The following is a 22,973-nucleotide window of genomic DNA, read 5'->3' as shown; positions in this document are numbered from 1 at the left end:
GCCTTCCTCGCAGCCTCACTGAAGCTGTGAGGCGGGGCCATCGATTAGCCGCGGCTTCCTGGCGGCGGCCGCTCGGCTGGTCGGGGCTGGGCTGCTTCCTGCGGAAGTGGCTCGGAGGCCGTTGTGCCGGCGTCGTGTCCCTAGCTCCGCGGGGCGGCTTTGTGGGGGTCTGTGCCAACATGGCTGACCAGGACCCCCGCTACCCCTGCTCCTCGATCGAGGACGACTTCAACTATGGCAGCTGCGTGGCCTCCGCCAGCGTGCACATCCGAATGGGTACGACACCCCTTGTCCGGCCCCTCCCGGCCGCCGCTGGTCGGTCCCGCCGCGCCGCTGGCCCCTGGGGGCGGGTGTCCGGCTTCCGAGCCGAGCCGAGCCGACCTCTCTCTCCCCAGCGGGGATCGTGGGAGAGCGCAGGTCTCCTGGGGCTCAGAGGGCAGCCTTCCCGACTCCTGCTGGCCCTCCGGCTCGGAGGAAGGGCGTCGTCCCCAGGCAGGAGCTCAGAGGGACAGGCGGAACGGTACCCCAGCTGTGCGCTCAGAAACCTAACCTGGAGCCCATCCTGCCGGAACCGTGTCTTCTTCGGGGTAGAAGGGGACGGCTGAAAACCTCAGCAGCCTGAATTTGGCATCTTTCAATTAAAAAGAAAAAAAAAAGCACGGGTTATTTTTCGGTGAAAATCAGTTTAATATACGATCATTGTGACGTACATCTGAATGGAGTTAACTGCTTGAATGTTTTCGGTTTAGGGGGATGTGGACGCGTTTCAAGTTTCTGTGTCCTTGTCGGTTTCCTTCCCTGGATTGTAAGTTCAGTGAGGGCAGGGACCATTATCTATCTCATAGTTCTTTTCTCACTGCAGGACTCAACGTAGGTGGGTTACTGAGGCGGTTGTTGGGAATGGAAGTTTCCCAAGTCAATCAACATGCCATGTTAGCTGTAAGTTATGCAGTATGCAGTGGGCAGAAATTATTTTGAATTTAAAATGCTCAGCTTCATGTAAGTGGAATTCATTGTCCGCTCTAGTTTAGCCAATTGATCGCAAAAGCTGCCCCGGATTTTCATTGTATCCGACAGCTGGAACTTGTTGGGAAGAGGAGTTATATAGCGCTTATGCACTAAGAATCTTGATCCCCCAGCATCTATATTTCTGGAATTGAATTTTGGAATTATTTTGGCAAGTGAGCTTAGTTTTTTTAATTAGAGAAATTTTAATTCTGGTAAAATACACATAACATTAAAATTTTACCTTCTTAACCATTTTTAAGTGTACAGTTCAGTGTGCAGTGTTAAGTATATTCGCATTGTTCTGCGACTAATCGCCAGAACTTTTTCATCTTGCAAGACTGAAACTGTACCATCAACTTCCTGCTTTCCTCTCCCCTAAGCCCCAGGCAGTCTCTATTATGCTTTTCTTTTTTATGAATTTGGCCACTCGGGATACTTCACATAAGTGGAGTCATACTGTACTTGTCATTTTGTGACTGGCATATTTCAATTAGCATGTTTTCAGGGTGCATTCATTTTGTAGCATTTGTCAGAATGTCTTTCCTTTTTAAGGCTGAATAATTTCCCTTGTATGTATAAACCACATTTCGTTTATTCATTCATTTGTTGGTGGACACTTGGGTTGCTTCCACTTGACTCTGAATAATGTTGCCATAAACGTGGGTGTACAAATATCCCTTTGTGACCCTACTGTCCTTTTTGATAATATGCCCCAAAGTGGAATTGCTGGATCATGTATGTTTTAGTGAAAAACCTGAGTTTTTCCCTCCTGTATTTCTCCTTTACTACTCACACAGGGTACTCCACTTCTGGCACTTCTGGTCAACAAAAGTGTGGGGAGTTTTCCCCACTTGAAGCAATTCTCCAGGGCACCAGCTGGGTGTCCTACAATTTAACTCAACTCTGACACTATGGAGCACTAGGAGATAGTGTCAAATCCCCGTGGGTCAAGGTCTGTCCCACAAGACTGTGCCCATGCTACTTCACATGCCTATTGCAAGTAGTAGGTCCCTAGGTTACTCACAGCGTCTGTCAGAGTTGGCTATAAATGGGAGTTTCCCATGACCCTTCCTTGGGTTTGATTCCTTTTGAGTGTGGCTCACATAATTCAGGGAAACACTTAGGTTTACCATTTTATTAAAGGATACAGATCAACAGCCAGATGAAGAGATAGAGGGTGAGGTCTGGGAGGGTCCCAAGCACAGGAGCTTCTGTCCTCATGGTGTTGGGGTGCATCACCCTCTCCATGTCCCATATTATTGGGGTTTTATGGAGACTTCTTCACATAGGCATGATCGATCGTTAACTCCATTTTCAACCCTTCTCCCATCTCAAGAGAGTAGGGTGCAGGGCTGAAACTTCCAAGCTTCTAGTCATGGCTCCTTCTTTCCAAAGGCAGCTCTCCTGGAGTCCACCCAGAGTTACCTCATTAGAACAAAAGACACTTCTATCACCCAGGAAGTTACAAGGGTTTCAGGAACCCTGTGTCAGGAAAATTGGGCTGGTAACTAAGCCCAACCTGTATTAGAAAGTAATGTCTAGGGGAGGGGATGGCTCAGTGGTAAGAGCACATGCTTAGCATGCATGAGATCCGGGGTTCAATCCCCAGTACCTCCAGTAAAAAAAAATAAATAAAATAGATAAATAAGGAAAGTAATGTCTCATCTGTCTCTGTTTTTTTTTTTTGCTAATTAAAAGATAAAACAATAATGCTCCCCCCCCACCCCCCCGTTTTGTAAGCCAATTGTGCTGGCTAACCTAATGCCTTAAGGAGAGCAGTTATGACTTCTGCTTTCTCGTTGCCTTTACATGTAGTAAAAAGGGGTTGCTTTGAAAATGTACATTTTCTGGAAAATACTTTTGAAATATTATACATTTAAAATGTCAGGGCTCATTGGTAGAAAACAACAAATCATGAAGCTACAGAAAAATTATGTGAGAATGGAATCTGAGTACAGCCTCTACCTTGAACATTTTTATGGTGCCAATTAAGCTAGTATATATAATTGTTGTATATATAATGTATAATAGTCTATTAAACTAGTCTGTTTTAGCAATATGCTAATTTATTTTTTTGAAACACTGAGACATACTGTTTTGTAGACTCAGAAGCACAGCATTATGATCTGTGGGATTATTTTATACATACTTTTCTGCAACCATGTATTTTCACTTAATATATCTTGCATTTAAAAAACAGCAGTATATACAGTTTTATCATATTATTTTAAACTACAGTGATCTTCCATAGTACGTATGTACCATAATCTGTTTAATCATCTGACGGATATTTAGATTAGTACTTTTGTTTCTTTTTATTCCTTCAAATAGTGCTTTAGGGAACATTCTTACATATTTCTGTGAATTTCCCCAAGTATTGCTCTAGGATAAATTTTTAGAAGTGAAATTATAGGGTCCAAAGAGTATGTGCATTTAAAATTTGATGTCATCAACTATCTTCCAAAGAGATTGCACCTGTTGACTCTCCAGCAAACAGTATATGAGGGCACCGTTTTTTGCACCCTCACCAACACTGAGATCATCAAACTTTTTAATATTTGGCAATCTGGTAGATCAGAGGTTGGCAAACATTTTCTGCAGAGGGCCAAATAGTAAATATTTTCAGCTTTGTGGGGCTGTAAGGTCTCTATGCCAGTTACTCACCTTTGCCATTATAGTGCAAAAGCAGTAGAGGACACATAAAGGAGAGAATGCGACCATGCCCAGTAAAACTTTTGCTTACAAAATCAGGTAACGTGCTGGATTTGGCTCTTGGCCATAGTTTGCTGACTCTTGTGGTAGGTATAAAAATGTTATCTTGTTTTAATCTGCATTCCTTTAGCTAGGTGTGTGATGGTTAACTTTTTTTTTTTTTTAACAAAACTTTGTTGGGTTCCCTACTGATATTAAGGATATAGCAATAACCAGATAATATTTCAGTCCTCAAGAGTTGCTATTTGGGTGGGGCAGTGGGGGGTAACAGACCCTAAAGTAGTAAGCAAATAAGTAGACTGCTAGCTGTGATACGTTCTCTGAAGAAAAGAATCAGTGATGGAATAAAGACTAGGGTTTAGAATAGCAGCTATTTTAGTTAAGGAGTAGGCAGGGAAAGAACTCTTAAAGGAGCTGTCAGTTATGTTGTCGGAGGAGGAGCTAGCCAGGTGTATTAGTTACTTACTGCTTTATTAAAAATTACTCTCAAATTTATTAGCTTAAAACAAGAAATAGTTCTTATCTCACATAGTTAATGAGAGTCAGGAATCTGGGAGAGGCTTAGCTAGCTGGTTCTGACTCAGTGTCTCCTGAGTGTCCACTCAAGATGTGGGTGGGCTGGGACTGCAGTCAGCTGAAGGCTTGACTGGACTGGAGGATCTCCTTCCTGGAAACCTCATTCATGTGGATGTTGGCAGAAGGCCTTAGTTCCTTGCCACATGACCCTCTCCATAGGCTGTATGAGTGTTCTCATGGCATGGTGGCTGGCTTCCCCAAGAGCAGGTGATCCATGAGAGACTAACGAGGAAGCCACAGTGTAGTGTCTTTTATGACCTATTCATGGTAATCACACACATCATCACATCTCCCTTAAATCAGCTCAAAGTTCAGAATCTTGTGATCTAAATCAAATTCAGGGATGGGTGAGGCTCCTTGGGTGTGATTCCTTAAGTGTAGCTCCTCTGAGTACATTTTCTCTCACAGACTGTGAAACTAAAGAATTTTTTAATTACCTGTGTCCACACACACGACATCCAGTGGTAGGATGGATGTAATTTGGTGGTGTTTTTTTCCAGTAAAATCATTCAGAAAACTGTGTTGAGTATCCTACAATTCTTACTGAGGTTCACTCTAATAGGTAAAAGCCACAACCACATGTCTTAGAGTGAGCTTTGGCCAAGACTGATGGGTGACTTTCCTCAAGCCTCTCAGAAGTCCTGTTGTTTGGATGATTTTTCTGAGGGGCAATGTTGAATATTTGTGGGGTTTTAACAAAGGATTTTATAATCACATCCTCTGTCTCCTTTTGCATTTTAGTATGAACAGTGAGAAGCCAACAAGTGCATGCTCTGTCTGGAAATCTCCTTAGTTTCATCACCCGTTTGATTAGGCACATTTTTTACTTCATGTATTCCCACAGGTGACAGTGTTTCTAAATTTTTTGCCAGTACTTAATGAGAATTCTTTTTCTTCCAGTTTCTGTAAGATTTTCCTCACTCTAAGTCCTTACCTGCAGCCTCCTCAAAGGCATCATCCTTCTCCAGTTTCTTTAAGGCTCTTTAAACTTCTGCCTCAAAGACCTGCCAGCTTCTGCCCACTCGTTGATTCCAAAGCCTCTTCCACATTTTAGGTTTTTGGTACAGCAGCACCCCACTTCCAGGCACCAAAATCCGTGTTAGTTTCCATTGCTGTGTAACAAATTACCACAAAGCTTAGTGGCTTGAATAAATGTTCATTATCAGTTTCTAAGAGCCAGGTATCTGAGTGATTCTAGCTCAGGGTTTGTCGTAGGTTGTGGTCAAGATGTTGGCTGGGCCTGCAGTCATTTGAAGGCCTGCCTGGTGCTGAGGGATATTCACTCATCATTGTTCGCAGAAGGCTTCAGTCTCCCTGGCTCTTGGCCGAAGACCTCACTCTCCCACCTCATGGACCTTTCCTTAGGAATACTTGAGATTTCTCACTACATGGCATCTCCTAGAGCATTTATTCTCAGTGGGGACAGTATGGCCTCCAAGAGGGTGAAAATTAGTTCTTGAGGTGGAGGGCAGAAATCTGATATTTCAATGGTTTCAGCCTTTCAGAGGTCTGTGGGACATAAACAGATGTACACTGTATGAGTGGCATTAAAATTTTATTGGAGAGCTATTAGGAAAACAATATCCAGAAGGCTTCTTAGATGGGCAGTGATGAAAAAAAGGTTGAGAAATACTGCTTTAGAGCAAGTGATCTAAGAAAGAGCAAGTAGGTAGTCACAGTGCCTTAAAAGTTTTTTTTAAATTGAGCTATAATTGACAGGTACTGCCTTTTATGACAGTCTTAGAAATAACACACACTGTTACTTCTGCGTTACTCTTTTTGTTAGAGGTGAGTCACTTGAAGGGAGTGTCAAAAGTTATGGAGTTATTTTAAACCATCAGTTCATGTAAAGAACGATAAGGGCACTCCAGGCAGAGGAAACAGCAAGGGCAAAAGAAGGATTTGGCATGTTTGGGGAACGAGGGGTAGCTAGTGTGGGTAAAACACAGTGAGGAAAGGGAAGAGTGGTGTGAGATGAGGTTAGAAAGGCTCTGTATCTTGTGGGGCCCATAAAACCTTGAAAATTTTATTCTAAGTGTAAGGGAAATAAAAGTATTTAAGCAGGGAGTCAGACAATATGGATTACTTTAGAGAAAGATCTCTGACAGCTGTGTGGAGAGTGAATTGAGACAATAGGTGGGACCAGTGAAAGCATGGCGACCAATTAGAAGTCTGCTTTCATAGGCCAGGTGGGAGGTCACACAGACTGACTGCGGAGGTAGCAGAGGAGACCCAAGAGTGGGCATGCTGGGCTCTGAAGGTGGAAGCTACAGTAGTTGCTGATGGATTGGGAGAAGGGAGGGGAAGCGGAGATGACTCCTTACGTTTTGGGCTTGGGGGATGTTGGTGCTGGTGACACATTTAGGTAGAAATGAAGAGCTCCTGTTTTAGCCTAAGTCTGAGTAGATAGGGGAGAAATAGCAGTAGAAAGGGGGAAGTAGAAGGGCAGAAATAAGGGCTCGAGAAGAAAATAGAAAGATTGCTGTTTGGCTTGTATTCGTCTCATGTCCCATCTTTTATTTTTCCCTGTGAGCTGCATATGTATATCTTATGCCACCTGTTATATAAGTTATTCAAAGTGGATATCAAATGTTTTTTCATGGGATTTAAGTCCCTATTTTTAAAAGTTGTGATCTAGAGTATCTGCATAAGGATTATTTTTATGATGAATTTATTGGCTTAGCGTAGGTTTCTTTAAAGTATTTTTCTATTACAAAAGTAATAAGTATTTATTGGTGTTATATTAAAAAAACACAGATTAGCAAAGAATTGAACATGGAAATCATCCTCAGTCATACTGCTCAGAAAAAACCATTATTAACACCTTTGTGTGTATTCTTTCAGTCTTTTATCACATATGCGCTTGTACACACACACAAGTATGAATAAACATAAAATGGTAAGTATTAACACTGACTTCCGCTGCTTAATTGAGAATATATATTATGTGGAATGGGTTTGAGTTACATAAGGTGTAGAGTAGGGTATCAAATTAAAATATGTGATTTTTTTTTTTACTCCAGAAATATCCCTTGGAGGAATAATGGTTTGACCTCTGGTTTAGTAATTAAAGTTGCAGAAAGGTAGCCCAAAAAATGTTGTTCATGGCAGTAATATATTTTTTTTTCTACTTTTGTGAAAAAGGTGGAAATGACCTCCCAAAGCTTGCAGATATCAGGGTGTTTTTAAGAAAGTACGTTGTAGATGTGCTGTGGAGATGAACACTGTCTGCTTTTGGTTCAAGATAAATACCTCTGCCTAGGCCAAAACAGAACTGATCCTGTGACTGAGTCATTGGTTTACATGTTCAGTAAAAGCTGTTTAGGACATTAGGAACAACTCCCTGGATGTTATGGAAAGGGTGCCAGAAGGAAACATTGATTAAGATTTAAATTGGGGGCCTTTTAAGGAGTAAATCTTCAGTATTTATGAAAATTCTCTTATTCTTATAAAATATTTATTAATTTGGCAGACGTGCTATCAATGTACTTCATCCTTTCTTGAGAATTTAGGTCTTCAGTAGGAATTTTTTTCAAAGAGAACCTTTTTTATATGCACATTGTCATGAGGAGCAAGAGACAATATCATACCTTTTGTTGGGTAAAAGTCATTCAGCAGTAGTTTTCTTGCCTACCTAAGCACAGTACTCCATGTGAGTTATGTGGCTCCATTATTGTTTCAGAGTAACGCTCTTTCTCTTCCCTGACTGGCAAAATTCACCTTTCATTAATTCAATATAAATTTATTTAAAAGCAAATAAAATTTAATGAGTATTCTGTGCCATCCTCTTGGCTGGGTGCTAGGAGCCTGAGAATGAATAAGTCATGCTCCCTATTATTAGGAGCCTTTTTAGTCTGTATAGTCTAATAGGAGTGAAGGGCAAGTAGACTTCTCACTTAGGAAATAAAGTGATTAGAAGCATGTTAGGGTCCCTTGGGAACATAAGGAGGACCATCTAGTTCAGACTGAGGAACTGAGAAAGGCAAAGTCTTGAAAGATGATGAGCAGTTTGTTAAGGGGGTGAGGGGAGGATATTATCAGTCTGTGTACATGGAGGAGGTGGGAACTGTTGTCAATATTTTATTTCTGAAGCTGGTGGTGAGTTGGGTGTTTGCTGTATTATTTTTATCATCTGCATATCAGAAGACCGTAATAAGTATTTTTTAATCATTAGGCCTTGGAGTTGATTTATGGATGTTGGTAAGCATTTCTCACATAGAAACTAGAAGCAGAGGTTGTAGAAGTGAGAAATAAAAGTAGGTGAGTGAAAGTAAGTTTATATATTGTTTGCCTTGAAAGGATAAACTTCATTTTGGGGAGACATTTGTACTGCTTGGAAATGAAGATTTCTTTTAAAAATTTATATCTGACCATATGCTTCCTATTCCAGCTTTGCAGTTTCAAGATAGATTTGTTCTTTAAAGTGTTCTGTTTTTAATCTTTTGCTTTATTTTATGTTGTACAAATATGCATTCAACACTGTCTTTTTATTTTGATGAAAACATTTATATTCTGGCCTCTTAATGTTTTTTAAGCTCATGCTTCCTGGAGGAGGATAGTTACCACTTACAATTTTGGATTTCTTTGGAGGCGTTTCGTTTTTTCAGTTTTAGTTGCAGACTACATTATTGGGATTGAGATTTAAGAAGGAACACATACAACAGTTTAATGTTTCTAAGAAGAAATTTGATCTTGCTGTTCTCTGGTAAATGCTTAAGAAAATAGTCATGTGTAATTTTTTTCTCTTTCAGCCTTTCTAAGAAAAGTCTACAGCATCCTTTCTCTGCAAGTTCTCTTAACTACGGTGACATCTGCATTTTTTTTATACTTTGATTCCATACGGACATTTGTACATGAAAGGTAAGGTAATGATGTGATTCTGAATCATTTTCAGCCACTGCATATGACTGAAAGGGCATAATATGAGCAAAGTTAGGTTTTTTTTTTCTATTAACCTTTGCAGTTAGAATGTAAAAAATGTTCATTACTAACTCTTCTAAATAAGTTTTGATAAGGAAAATGTTCTACAACATGGTATTTACCTCTGAACATTTTAGCTTACAGTTTCATAGGGTTCAACTCTCATCTCATGGAGTAGTATTAAGAATTTTCAGTGCATGCAGTTTTTTAAGTCTTCATTTTTTTGCATATATTAGACTTATGCCCTGTCTCCAAAGCCTAAGACAGTACTTGAAAAGTAAAGATAGTTAAAAAAAAAAAAAAGATTTAATTTATCTTATGGTTGACTCAAACGAGGAAAATTTCACTGAAAAGTTTTCAGAGGAATTCCGTATGATTCATCCCTAATTTGTTTAAGATCTGACCTCCAAAATAATTATTTCCATGGCTAAAAGTAATATAGGGTTTTTTTGTATTCAAAGAAAGGAAAAATAAAGAATGAACATTTTCTTAGCAGTAGATACTTTCTGTCCTACGTCTCTTTACAAAAGGGAAGTCATGAACTATTTGTTTGCTACTTGAAGTAAAGTTCTTCAACTTAAATCACAGCTGGATAGTAAATACTCTAAAAAATATGTATCAAATTTGTTAATTTATTGGTTTTTCTTTATTTCTTTAATAATAACTATTATTTGAATACTTATTCTTTATTGTATTTTAGTTTAAAAAAAGCAGTAATTGCAAACATTATTCAAATATGATAGAAGTTCATGAAGTAAAAAGGCCAAGTCTTCCCCATTCATTGTGGGGAAGATTCTTTGTCCTGCTCCTCCTCATCTCACACTCCTCAAGTTTTCTACAAGGAAAAATAATTTTTTTTTTGAAAAATATTTCTTTTGATAGTTTGGTGTAGAGCCTTCCAGATTTTTTCCCCCTATACTTTCATAAATACACAGATAAATTTTATTAAATTGGATAATACTATTTATGGTATTTTTAAACTTGGGAATGGTTTTAATGTTTTGTCTTTCAGTCCTGCCTTAATTTTGGTGTTTGCCCTTGGATCTTTGGGTTTGATTTTCGCCCTGACTTTAAACAGACATAAGCATCCCCTTAACCTGTACCTGCTTTTTGGATTTGTGAGTACTTTGACAATATCTGTTCCTTTAACATTTGTTCCTGAGTGTTAAACTTTTTTATTTAGTTGAATGCATATACATATGTAACAGAACAAAATTAATGAGTTTTTTTTAAAATTCAAGGCTTTACGTTTATAATGGCCTATCAGTTGGTGGATAAAATCTAACTAGAGTAAGCACATAAAACAAAGATATGTAATTAAGGAAAAGAGAACCTAGAGGATGAAGCTTGATATCCCTAAATGTTTTATTTAGCATATGAGTTCAGTTACTTATGACATGGCTTAAACAATGACAAGATAACAATGGCCTAAACAGGATGGGTTAACTTCTCTTTCAGGTAAAAATTTGAAGGTTTAATGAAGTGTCAGGGACCCAGACATCTACTATAGTTAAGACATTTCTTAAGTGTTTGCATAGTACAAGAGAGCTCACTGCCATATCCACATTCTATCCATTTATTTTAAAAAACAAAAAGAGAAAGAGGAGAGTAGGCTTCTTTGCTTTTTGAGATTGTGTACCTGCCTTGCTACTCTATTGACTAGAATGCAGTCTTGTGACCAGATCTAGCTGCAAGGGAGGCTGAAAAATGTATTGTTTAATCTGAACAGCTATGTGTTCAGGTAAAAATTCTGTTACTAGGGAAGAAAGAGAGGATAAATACTGGAAGACAGTTTCAAGACTGCCACACAAAATACTACCTAGATATTTTATTCCTCCTGTATTTGTTTGTGTGAGATAGTGATGTTTTTATTAATGTGCATGTAATTTGCAATTTCATTTTTATTTATTAGAGTGAGAAAAATAGAATTTTCTATATTATTTCTAGAATCTTCCTGTTATAGATATGAAAAATCTAGTTGAGTTTAAGGAGTGATGGGATCACAATTTCAATCTAAATATTCTTACTCAATACACTGAAGTTTCCGTTTCATTATGGTGGGTCATATACTTCCCAAGGCTGCCCCTGAAGCTAAAATGAGATCATGCATATAGAATCACCTTCAACGCCTGGATATTAGAACATGTACATGACATAGTGTAAACTTTACTTGCATTTATGTAATTTCAGTTTCTTTTTCTTAGACACTGTTGGAAGCTCTGACTGTGGCCTTTGTTGGTAAGCTATAATTGTGCTTTTTTTTAATGTGGATAAATTGTTTGGGTAAAAAGATGTTGGGGCTAAAGCTTAATATCACGGAATGCCATATTCAAAAATGTGGCATAGAATGAGGAATTCCTGAAATATAAGCACAAATTAAATGTTTATGTAATTCAGCTGAGTTCAGAGGAAGTAGAGAAGAATTGGGAAAACAGTAGAAATGGAGAACAGTATCCATTTTGTTTATCCATTTGTAAAAATAAGACAGCAGTAGCTAATCTTTTCCCTAATTTAAAGGGATCTTAGAAGAACTGATAACATGTTTTGAGCCATGTACTTATCACATGAGCTCAGCATCTCTAATTGCCTGCATTGAACTCTGCTTTATTATTATATCCTCATATTTTGTCACATGGCACTACAAGAAACAGTGGCAATTTCTGGTTTGTATTTTGTATTACGTATGTATTTGAAAGGAAATGTCTGTTATAATCACTTGGTGTACCTATGTAATGACTCACATAAAAAATTTTGTGATTCATTAACAGTAAAAATTCTAATTGTCTCAAAATGATTAATATGGGGTACCAAATAGAGAGGAATTGACTATGACTCTCAATAACAGTAAATTGTTAATCCTTATGGTTAATATATTTGTCTCTTCCTGTTTTGTCATTACTGGTTTTAACTTTTTTATGCCAGTTACATAGAATCTATGTTGTTTGGTAGTCTATCTCTTCCTTTTACAAAAGAATAAGAATATGAATAAATAATAATAACCACTAAAATAAATAGCATTGAAATTTCTTAGCACAGAGAAGAGGTATTATTAATATTTACTTATTATTAGTGTTATTCTCTATTAATGTTACTTACTATTAATGTTATTATCTGGTCCATCTCTGTCCTCCCTGGCTCTCACCATTTGTAAGGGATGTACGAGAGAGATTTATTTCAGGGTAATTGGAATCCACCTAATCTTACACTCAAATTTCTGACAAGAAGCAAAAATGATTTCATGTTTTATCTTTTCTGTGTTCACCTTCCTAATCCTGTAATGCATAGAGAAATTCCAACTGTTTAGCATTTAGGGATAGAAAAAACTTGGATAATAATTCCCCCCAAATTAAAAATTACTTAATGGTTTTGGGTTCAAAGCACTTAACTTCCTTTAAGAGGTTATAATTTAACATTCTTGTTAAAATATTAAGCAGTTGTATTACAACAGCCATAGTCAATCCAGATGATTATTCTAAAATTACAGAAGGGAATTTGGTATATATTCAGTAAACCCCCAATAAGGTACTCCACGATAAATGCAGATTTGGGTATGAAGCAATCAATGGTTGCGTGTGCGCGCTCTCTCTCTCTCTCTCTCTCTGTTCCCTTTGGGGTTGGTGAATGGCAGACAACCCCAGACAGCCCCAGTGTTTTTCTGGCCCAGGAATTCCCAGCCAGCCACAGGACCCAGAATCACCCCTATTGATATTTAAGCCACAGTTGATGATAAACTGCAGCTGGGACAGGGAAGGATGAGAATCATTTCACCAGATCCCCCAAACCCCTAACCAGCTAGCTGTGTAATACCACTCCAGTCATTCCTTTAACTTCATAATAATGTGACCCCCTTATGTCATATACTTTGGAGCCTGTTTATTGTGTTATGAGTGTGGTTTTACTGTATCAATATTCAAGGCTAAATAAGGAATCTTTTCATAATTGTTTTTATTGGCAAGTAGTATATGACAAAAAATAGAGCACTTCTATGAAATGACAGAAACAAACTTTTATATTGAGTATGTTTATATATATCTTTAATCAGTGTTTTATAATTTTACAGTTACTTTCTATGATGTGAATATTGTTCTGCAAGCTTTTATACTGACAACTGCAGTATTTCTTGGTTTGACTGTATATACTCTACAATCTAAGAGAGACTTCAGCAAGTTTGGAGGAGGGTAAGTTATATATATGTCATGGCTATGATAGGTAGGTATCTTAATACTACTTAGTTTTGAGAGAAGTGCTATACTGTTAGCTTTGGATACTTTTAAACTGGAGGATAATGAGAGGTCATCTCTCTGAGTACTAGGGCCAGGCCCTACTCTCCCGGAGCATACTAGGAGATGAAAAGTGGCTTTGAGTCATTTGCTTCCCCTGTGTATTTAAAAAAGAAGTGAATGCCAAAAAAATCAGCTTTTTAGGGAAGCTTTTTAGGGAAGCGAGGCTTGCGTGCTTTACAGATGGTATGAAGTTTACCTAAATTATTAAGGTCTTTGTCTTGATGTAAATGTTACCAAATGTTACATCCACATCTTTGTGCAAAAGCACGATAATTGACCAAGGTGCTGGCGATGTCTGTGTGAACTTTAAAATCTTCTTGATCCATCCAAATTAACCTGTATCCTTCTTCAAACTAATAAACATAGGGAACGATCCTTTTTCTGTTTGAGTAATGGTACTGTATTGTCTTCACCTTGGAAACAATGAATAGACTTTCCTAATAAGCTCACAGTGGCTTCCTGTTGGCACATAATCACCCAAACATTTTCTGTTCTTTTTGCTGTTACAACACTAAAAATTTACAAATGGTCTACTCTTGCACAAGTTTCTTTCCTCCCCCTGGTAATCTAGATTACCAGAAGTCACTACTGGGATAAAATATAGTTAGTCACCCAATACTGACAATTGTGCAAGATGCTTACATAGTTGGATTAGAATGGAATTTGATTTAGGGAGAGGCAACTTTTTATTTGTTTGTTTCCTGTTTTGTATGTGTATGTGTGGGGGAGGGATGTTTTATACATATTTGTATGGTATGTATAATGAAGGATTTGCTCTCTGCTGCTTCTTCAGCTGTATTCCTTCCCCCATCCACTCTGCTATAGTCCCTAGAACTACTGTTCAAGTAAACAATCTCTCCTATATTTCAGCCTCTTCAGAATAGATTTTCTTCTTCCTTATCTCAGCTGAAACTCGATTCCTTGCTGAGAATGCTGTTCTCTAGCTGCTCGTTCTCCCACACCCTGTGTTGTTTGTGTGGGACTTAGTGTTGAAAACTGCTTCAGTCCCTTGTGCTTCTTTCATTATTCCTTCAACATGTTGAACATTCATTGCTTTAAGGTTTATGCTGTCTGGCTGTGTACTTCCTGCTCTTTCTCAGTAATGTCACTCATTCTGTTTTTGGTCAAACTTCCTCATGCTTTATAAAGATTTGAGCATCAAACCACGTTAGTCCCATCCATCACCTTAGCTTCTCAATATCTCTGGATCCCTTCTACTCCAGCAACTTTCATCTCCCTGCCATGGCCACACTGTGGACCCTTGTCATCACTAGGGATTGTTCCGTTGCTGAAATCTCAGATGTCAGTGTCTCATTCTCTTTCTTCAACCTCCTGTCCTTCTATCTCTCTATCTTTCTTTACTCCCTTGACACCCAGCTACTATTCCTCTACCTCCTTGAACTTAAGAAATATATTTTTTAATGACATTGTTTACTAATTCTATCATTGTATCATTTTTGAATTTGTTTCTATTGATTGATTTTTCTCCTTGGTCATATTTCCTTGATTTTTTTTTGCATGCCTTTATAATTTCTGATTGGATGCTGGTCATTGTAAATTTTACATTGTTGATCGGAGTGTTATATTAAATATGTTTGGCTATGTTCTTCTAGGAAGCAGTTAAGTTCTTTGGAAACTCTCTGAACCTTTTGAGGTTTGCTTTTAAGTTCTGTTAACTGGGTCCAGAACAGCTTTTAGTTTAGGGCTAATTTGGCCCCACTGTTGAGACAGTAGCCTTCTGAGGATTACTCAGAGTTCTATGTCTTAGGTTTTTCCACTTTGGCTGGTGCGAATGCAGACTATTCCTGGCCCTGTGTGAGCTCTGAGGATTGTTCTGCCTACTTCTCCATGGTACTTCTTTCTCCCGCCATTATCACTTCCTCACATGTATGCATTAAGTACTCAGCTAAAGTCTTGAGGGAAGCCTCTCCTTGCAACTACAACGAAACCACAACTGACTGTTAGACAACCATCGAAAAAAGACTGGAACCTAGCAAAGAAGATCATCTTCAACTAGAAACATGAAGAGGGAACCACAACAGGATGGTAGGAGGGGCGTGCTTGTGGTATCACTGGGCCCCATATCCTGCGGGTGGGCGACCCACAAGCTGAAGAGTAATTAAGTCGCAGAGGCCCTCCCACAGGAGTGAGCGCTCTAAGCCCCACGTCACGCACAGCCTGGGGTCCCGGCATCGGGAGGAGGAGGAGACCCCCGGACATCTGGTTTTGAAGGCCAGGGGGTCTTGGCTCCGGGAGCCCCACGGGACTGGGGGAAATGGAGACTTTACTTTCTTGGGAAGTGTACACAGACTCTCGCATGTGCCAGGTCCATGGGCCCAGGCAGTGATTTCATAGGAACCTGGGCCAGGCCTGCCTGCTGGTTTTGGAGGGTCTCCTGGAGACGTAGGGGACGGCTGTGGCTCACCCAGGGGACATAAAAAAGCTGGTGGCGGACATTCTGGGAGTGTTCATCTACATGAGCTTTCCTGGAGGCTGACATCTTGATTGGATCAATAGCTCCAAGACCTAGCCCCACCCAACAGCCTGTAGGCTTAAGGGCTGGGAAGCCTCAGGCAAAATATACTGGGTGGGAACACAGCCCACCCATCAGCAGACTTCCTACGCCACAAACGCCTCTAGACACCAGAGGTTAAGGACCAAGCTTCACCCAGCAATGGGCAGGCACTGGCTCCTCCTGCCAGGAAACCTGCACAAGCCTCTAGTCCAGCCTGATGCACCAGGGGCAGATACCAGAAATAAGAAAACAGTAATCCCAAAGCCTGTGGAAGGAATCCACAAATACAGGCCAGACTCTACACTAGGACTGGCTGGCCCCTCGCCCTTGGGTGACAAGAGAGGAGTGTACTGCTGGGACACATAGAACATCTCCTACAGAGGACCACCTCCCCAAGGTTGAGAAACATAACTTACCTACCTAAAAATACAAATAGAAAGATAAACAATATGAGGCAGCCGACTAATATCTCCCAGGCCAAGGCACAAGATGAAATCCCAGAAGAAATAAGTGATGAGGACATAGGCAATTTATCTGAGAAAGAGTTTAAAGTAATGATGGCGAAGATGTTCAGAGAACACAAGATGAGTATAGGTGCAGAGAGTGAAGTTTTTAACAAAGAACTGGAAAATATAAAGAATACTGAAACAGAGTTGAAGAATAAAATCACTGAAATGAATAACACACTAGAAGGAACCAAGAATAGACTAAATGAGGCAGAAGAACAGATCAATGAGCTAGAAGACAGATTAGTGGAAATCACTAATGCAGAACAGAAAAAAGAATGAAAAGAAATGAGGATAGTTTAAGAGAACTCTGGGACAACATGAAGAACATAAATATTTGCATCATAGGGGTCCCAGAAAGAGAAGAGAGAGAAAGAACCTGAAAAAATTTTTGAAGAGATAATAACTGAAAACTTCCCCAGTTGGGGAAAGGAAATAGTCACCCAAGTCCAGGAAGCACAGAAAGTGCCACACAGAATCAACCCAAAGAGAAACACACCAAGGCACACAGCCATCAAATTGACAACAATTAAGGATAAGGAGAAAATATTAAAATTAGCAAGAGAAAAGCAAAAAATAACATACAAGGGAACTCCCATAAGGTTATCAGCTGATTTTTCAGTAGAAACTCTTCAGGCCAGAAGGGAGTGGCACACTATATTTAAAATGATGAAAGGGGAAAACTTACAGCCAAGAATACTCTATCCAGCAAGGCTCTCGGTCAGACTTGATGGAGAAATCAAAAGCTTCACAGGTAAACAAAAGCTAAAAGAATTCAGCACCACCAAACCAGTTTTACAACAAATGTTAAAGGACCTTCTCTAATCTTCAAACCATAAGAAAAGAGAACAAAAAGAAGAAAGAGGAAAAAAAAAAGACATACAAAACATTACTTTGGCAGTTCAGGGTCTTTTATGGTTCCATGTAAAATTTGGGTTTGTTGTAGTTCTGTGGAGAACGTCCTGAGTATTTTGACAGGGATTGCGTTGGATCTGTACATTGCTTTGGGTAGTGTGGCCATCTTGATAGTACTGATTCTTCCAATCCAAGAGCATACGATATCTTTCCATTTCTTTTTATCATCTTCAATTTCCTTCATCAGTGTTTTACAGTTTTCAGAGTATAGGTAACCTCCTTGGTTAAGTTTATTTCTAGGTATTTTGTTCTTTTCGATGCAATGGAAATATTTATGCCAGTTGTAAAATTCTGGCTTTTGAAGTGGAAAAAAAAGTGAATGAAGGGCTGCAAATGGCAAAATATCCTTCTTTCTTATGGGTGAGTTGTATTCCATGACATATGTATGCTGCATCTTCTTTATCCATTCATCTATTGATGTGCACTTATGATACTTCTATATCTTGGTAATTATAAATAATGTTGCTGTTAATAGTGGGGTGTATGTATCTTTTTGAATTAATTCTTATTTTGTGGTTTGCATTATCCCTTTGGTAACTATGTAAGTTTAAAAAGGTAAAGCTCTAAATGTTCTTAGAAACAATGAACAGTACATTTATGTAAATTTTAAAAATACGTGCAGTGTGTTGTGTATATGTATTTACATGCAATACATTGTATACGTGCAGTCTAATTGAAACAATTCTACCTAATAAAACTGAAAAATGAAAAAAATTTTTTAAAAAGGAAAAAAAAAGTCTCGAGGGGAACCCTCTGCATACCACCAGAGCTTGCTAGCTCTCAGTGTAGCTCTCTCCTCTCTGGATCTTTGTCCTGCAAATTCTAGCCACTTTGGCTTCTCTGATCTCTAAATTCTTGTTTCTTCAACTCAAGGAAACCACAAGGCTCCATATGGATTCCTGTCCCTACATTGCGGCCTGGAAACTCTCTAGCTGGGTTACTTGTAGAGCTCACCTCCTGTGTTTCCTTTTTCTCAGGAGTCGCTGTCCTGTGCTGCTTGCTGTCCATTGTCTGGAAAATGTTGTTTCATGTATTTTGCCTGGTTTTTATTCAAGAAGGGAGGGTAAATTTTGTCCATGTACTTCCTTTGGCCTGAGGCAGCAGATGTATATTCAGGTTCCCAAGTCTCAGATAACAAAAGATTGACTTCTATATGACTTTGTCATATAATTAAATTTTATAAATAATTTATAATTATACTTTATATATATATAAATATGAATGGTAATTTATAAAATTATAGTAGTGGCAAATTTATGTACATAAAATAAGTTTTTTAATATAGCAGAATAAAATAGAGAGTATATTGGGAACTATAATGAATGTGCATGTTCACAGAGTAATTTGTTATTGTTATTTGGAGTAAAAATGCAATTATGTTTCATTTGTTCATTTACCTATTTTCTAGGAGTTTTATAGCTCTGAATTAAAATACTTCTAATGATATTTAGCTTACATCAGTATTTTCTTTGTGTTCCAGTTGTGAAAGCTTTAAAATGATACTCTTAACTAGTTTTGTATACCATAAAAGCAGGTGTTGAGTAGATAGCTGTTCTCTCAATTTCTGGATATTCTACAGTATTCATTGTATATTTAAGAATTCTTACTATTCAGTTATTCTTTGGCAAATATCAAGATAGGTTTATTTCTTTAGAAAACGTTGAATGGGCTTACTAAGTTTTTTGGTTAGGAACAATATTCTAAATTGTTAATATTTTGTTTTTACAGACTATTTGCTGTTTTGTGGATTTTGTGCTTATCAGGAATCTTGAGGGTAAGTTCTTTTGGAATGGTAACTTGAAATATAATATAAATAATCTCAAAAAGCTGTAAGAAGCTTCTTAGGTTAGGACACTTAAGGAACATTGTATATAGAATGATTTAAAATGCTATGTTTTAAAAATCAAGGTCTTATTTTAATCACTATTTTTGATTGAAATAAAGATAAATGAACCAATGAGTTAAATTACATAGAAAGAGGCCCTCACTTGTAATTGCTAACCTTCAAGTGGCACATGTAATTCTGGAAAAGAAATATATTTTTAAAAAATTTATGATTGGAATGCTACTGTTTAAAGTCAGGTGGGTAATTTAATAGAAAAGGAAGATATCCACTGATTCCCCCATTTACTCTCTTATCCAACAGAAGTGAGGGTGGAGCTGCCTTATTTTTTTGGCTTTTAACATTTGTATTAAAAATTGTTCAGCATTGTTAAATATATATGTAGCACATGTAACTTAAGAGCAAGTAACTTAAGTATCCATAATGCTGTTCTTAAATATAAAATTATTAATCTGTTGCCTGTAGTTATTTTTTTACAGTGAGACGGTGGAGTTGCTCTTGGCTGGTGTAGGAGCCCTTCTTTTCTGCGGATTCATCATCTATGACACCCACTCACTGATGCACAGGCTGTCACCCGAAGAGTACGTATTAGCTGCCATCAGCCTCTACTTGGATATCATCAATCTGTTCCTGCATCTGTTGCGGATTTTGGAAGCAGTTAATAAAAAGTGATTGAAAGCAGTATGTAGAAATGGATTCACTAATAAAGTTTGAGATATAATTAACCATCGAATACTTTTATGATTTTATTTGTATGCTTTGTACTTCTGAGCTATTACTACAATATCATAGTAATACATGTATTAGTATTATATAATACTAGTTATAATTACCTGTAATATATATTATATTAAATATATAATAACTAGATTATATGACAGTAATATAAATCTTACTGTTTTTTATGGTATCTTAGTTTTAAATCCTTCATTTAGAATCTGAAGAGATACCAAAATTCTGTTTTTCAATTTTTTTCAATCCTAAACTTGCCATATATAGATTTTCATTTGCAATTCAAAAATAATGTTATGAGTAGATAAAATTAAGACTGTCAATTTCTTTGTCTAGTGATTTTATCTAAATTTTCCCTTAATTAAGTAATATTAGACTTGATTTTGATTTTAAAGTACTTGTGTCCTTACCATTATAAAGTGTAAGTCTCCTTTTACTGGGAGATTTTGATCTTACTTGGAAAGGAAAAAGTATAAAAGAAATTCCACAGAGAATTATTCAGTATTACAATAAAATTATATTAAAATGTTAATGACATTTCATTATAAAATGAAGTCTGCTTGACAGTCATATTTTGACATAAAATTTAATTTAACATTATTAGTTTTTTTTTAAGTACAGGTTTCATATAAAAATTATAGCAGTATACTGGTGGCCAGGGAAACTTTGGCCAATTCCTGACTGCATTAGATTGCTGAGGTGCCATAACAAAGTATCACGGACTGTGTGGCTTGAACAGAAATTAATTTTCTTACAGCTCTGGAGGCTAGAAGTGTGAGGTCAAAGGTGTCAGCTGGGTTGGATCTGAGGTCTCTCTTTGGCTGGTAGATGGTCATCTCCCTGTATCTTCACACGGACTTCTCTCTGCACCTGTCTGTGTCCAAATTTCCTCTTCTTATAAGGACACCAGTCCTGTTGGATTAGGGCCCACCCTAATGACCGCATTTTACTTTAATTACCTCTTTAAAGACCATTTCCAAATACAGTCACATCCTCAGGTCCTGGGGGTTAGGATTTTCAGTGGTCTGAATGTTTGTGTCCCCCAGAACAATTTGTTGAAACCTAATGCCCACTGTGATGGTGTGAGGAGGTAGGGCTTTTGGGATGTACTTAGATCATAAGGATAGAGTTCTCACAAATGAGATTAGTGCTCTCATAAAAGAGACCCCATAGAGATCTCTCACTCTTTCTGCTACTTGTGGTGACAGCCAAAAGACACCATCTGTGAATCAGAAAGAGGACCTTTAACTAGATACAGAATATGCCTGCACTTTGATCTTGGACTTACTAGCCTCTAGAACTGTGAGAAATGTATTTCTATTGTTTATAAACAACCCAATCTCTAGTGTTTTGCTATGGCTGCCTGAATAGACTAAGACAGACTTTATCATATGAATTTTTAGGGGATACAACTCAGCCCATAACATTCACTAAGCATCATTTCCCAACTATTAAACTTTAGAAATAAATTAGTGGTATATAGATTTAGCCTTTGGTGAGTTTTAGATGTAAATTTGATTCCATCACTATCAGTTGATTATTGAATACCAAATGCATGATGATGTACTCAAGTTTAACATAGCATCACAGGTAAGAGCATATAAATGGAATCCTTACTATGCAACCAACTGATTATGAGATCTTTGGCAAGTTACGTATCCTTCTTAGATCTTTTACCTTATCTTTATAATGGGAATAAAGACACCTACTTTATTGAGCTGATACAAGGATTAAATGAGATGGATACATCATATAAAATAAGTGCTTTGTTAATGTCAGATGTTGTTATTAATTAATGTTACTGTTGTCAGTCCAAATTGTGACTAAAGATATTAAATAAGCAAATGCAGATTTGACATTTAAAAAATGTAAAGCAGTGCCATTTCTTTTTCCAGCAAAATTTTGTTTGGTTTGGGAAATACAGTTTCTTTAATAAAAATCATATATGACATGTAATTAATCTTTTTTAAATGACAGGCAAACTTTAAAAACTTACTTCTGATATGACAAATACTGTAAGAGTGTAAAGAGATCACAAGACCAAGAAATTTGAAAACTACTGGTACAGAGTATTATATTTTGTAAATCAACCATAGTTATTCATACATTCTTCTTACAATGCATTTTATATGGTCGCTCCTTTTTTACTATCACAATCAGTACTGCCACGTACGTCCTTGTGTGTGTCCCAGGGTGCACAGATATGAGAATTTGCCTGCGTAGGGAATATACCTGGAAGCAGGATTGCTGGGTAAAAGGGCCCGAGCAACCTCAATTTTTTTGCATCAGGTAAATGTGAAAATATGTGGAGTCCACAAATATTTTAAAAAGTGGAATTAGCAAGACTAGGTAGAGTAACAGGCCATTCCATGTGCAACGTACACAGTATAGCCAGGGAGGGAGGAGGAAAATGGAAAGAGCAGTATCTGAGAACTGTTTTTATTGGATGTAATTTGGGGAAAGAAATGACTACCTGCCTTCAATTCTTTTCTGCAGACCTCACACCTGGCTTTTATCCACTTGTTCCACTTCTGGGGATTAGTGGTATTATCAGCCAACTGCAGGCATTTTTGGAATAGCTGGGAAGTTAGGTTCTTTTTGCTTATTCATCTTTGTAAATCTTTGTTTTTAAGTCCCCATCACCTAGTGTCTGGGCAACATGGAGTCACCATTTGAATCTCAGGTGTCTTCCTGCAGGTTACAAAGTGATTATTCAGATAGGGAGTTCCCTAGGTGAGGCCTGGCTGCAGAGGCCCCATTAGCTGACGCTGGTAGCTGGTGCATAGTTTTGTGATGGGGAACCATTCTGCTTCCTGTCAGGTATTCAGTGCTACCCACTGTGCCTCCAATCCTATAGGCTTCTAGCTCTGTGATGGAGCTGAAGCAATGTCCAGTTTAATGCTTAAGCTTTGTCCTTGGTTTGAAGGGTTAAAGTTTCTTGAAGACAGTAGGTTAGTTCCCAA

General features: G+C 37.9%; 1 protein-coding gene across 1 annotated transcript; it reads left to right on the top strand.

Annotated features, from left to right (window-relative positions):
- Positions 1-75: 75 nt before the first annotated feature.
- On the top strand, positions 76-20,011 carry TMBIM4 (transmembrane BAX inhibitor motif containing 4). Its single transcript, XM_010970507.3, has 7 exons — positions 76-276; positions 9,048-9,156; positions 10,229-10,334; positions 11,421-11,454; positions 13,277-13,394; positions 19,164-19,209; positions 19,744-20,011. Exons 1-7 carry the CDS (start codon positions 180-182, stop codon positions 19,948-19,950), a joined length of 717 nt encoding a protein of 238 aa, XP_010968809.1. The 5' UTR covers positions 76-179; the 3' UTR covers positions 19,951-20,011.
- The last annotated feature ends 2,962 nt before the right edge of the window (positions 20,012-22,973 follow it).

Source organism: Camelus bactrianus, chromosome 12 (assembly GCF_048773025.1).
Source record: "Camelus bactrianus isolate YW-2024 breed Bactrian camel chromosome 12, ASM4877302v1, whole genome shotgun sequence".
NCBI lineage: Eukaryota > Metazoa > Chordata > Mammalia > Artiodactyla > Camelidae > Camelus > Camelus bactrianus.
Note: the sequence above shows the minus strand (reverse complement) of the source record. Positions and strands in the feature narration are given on the sequence as shown.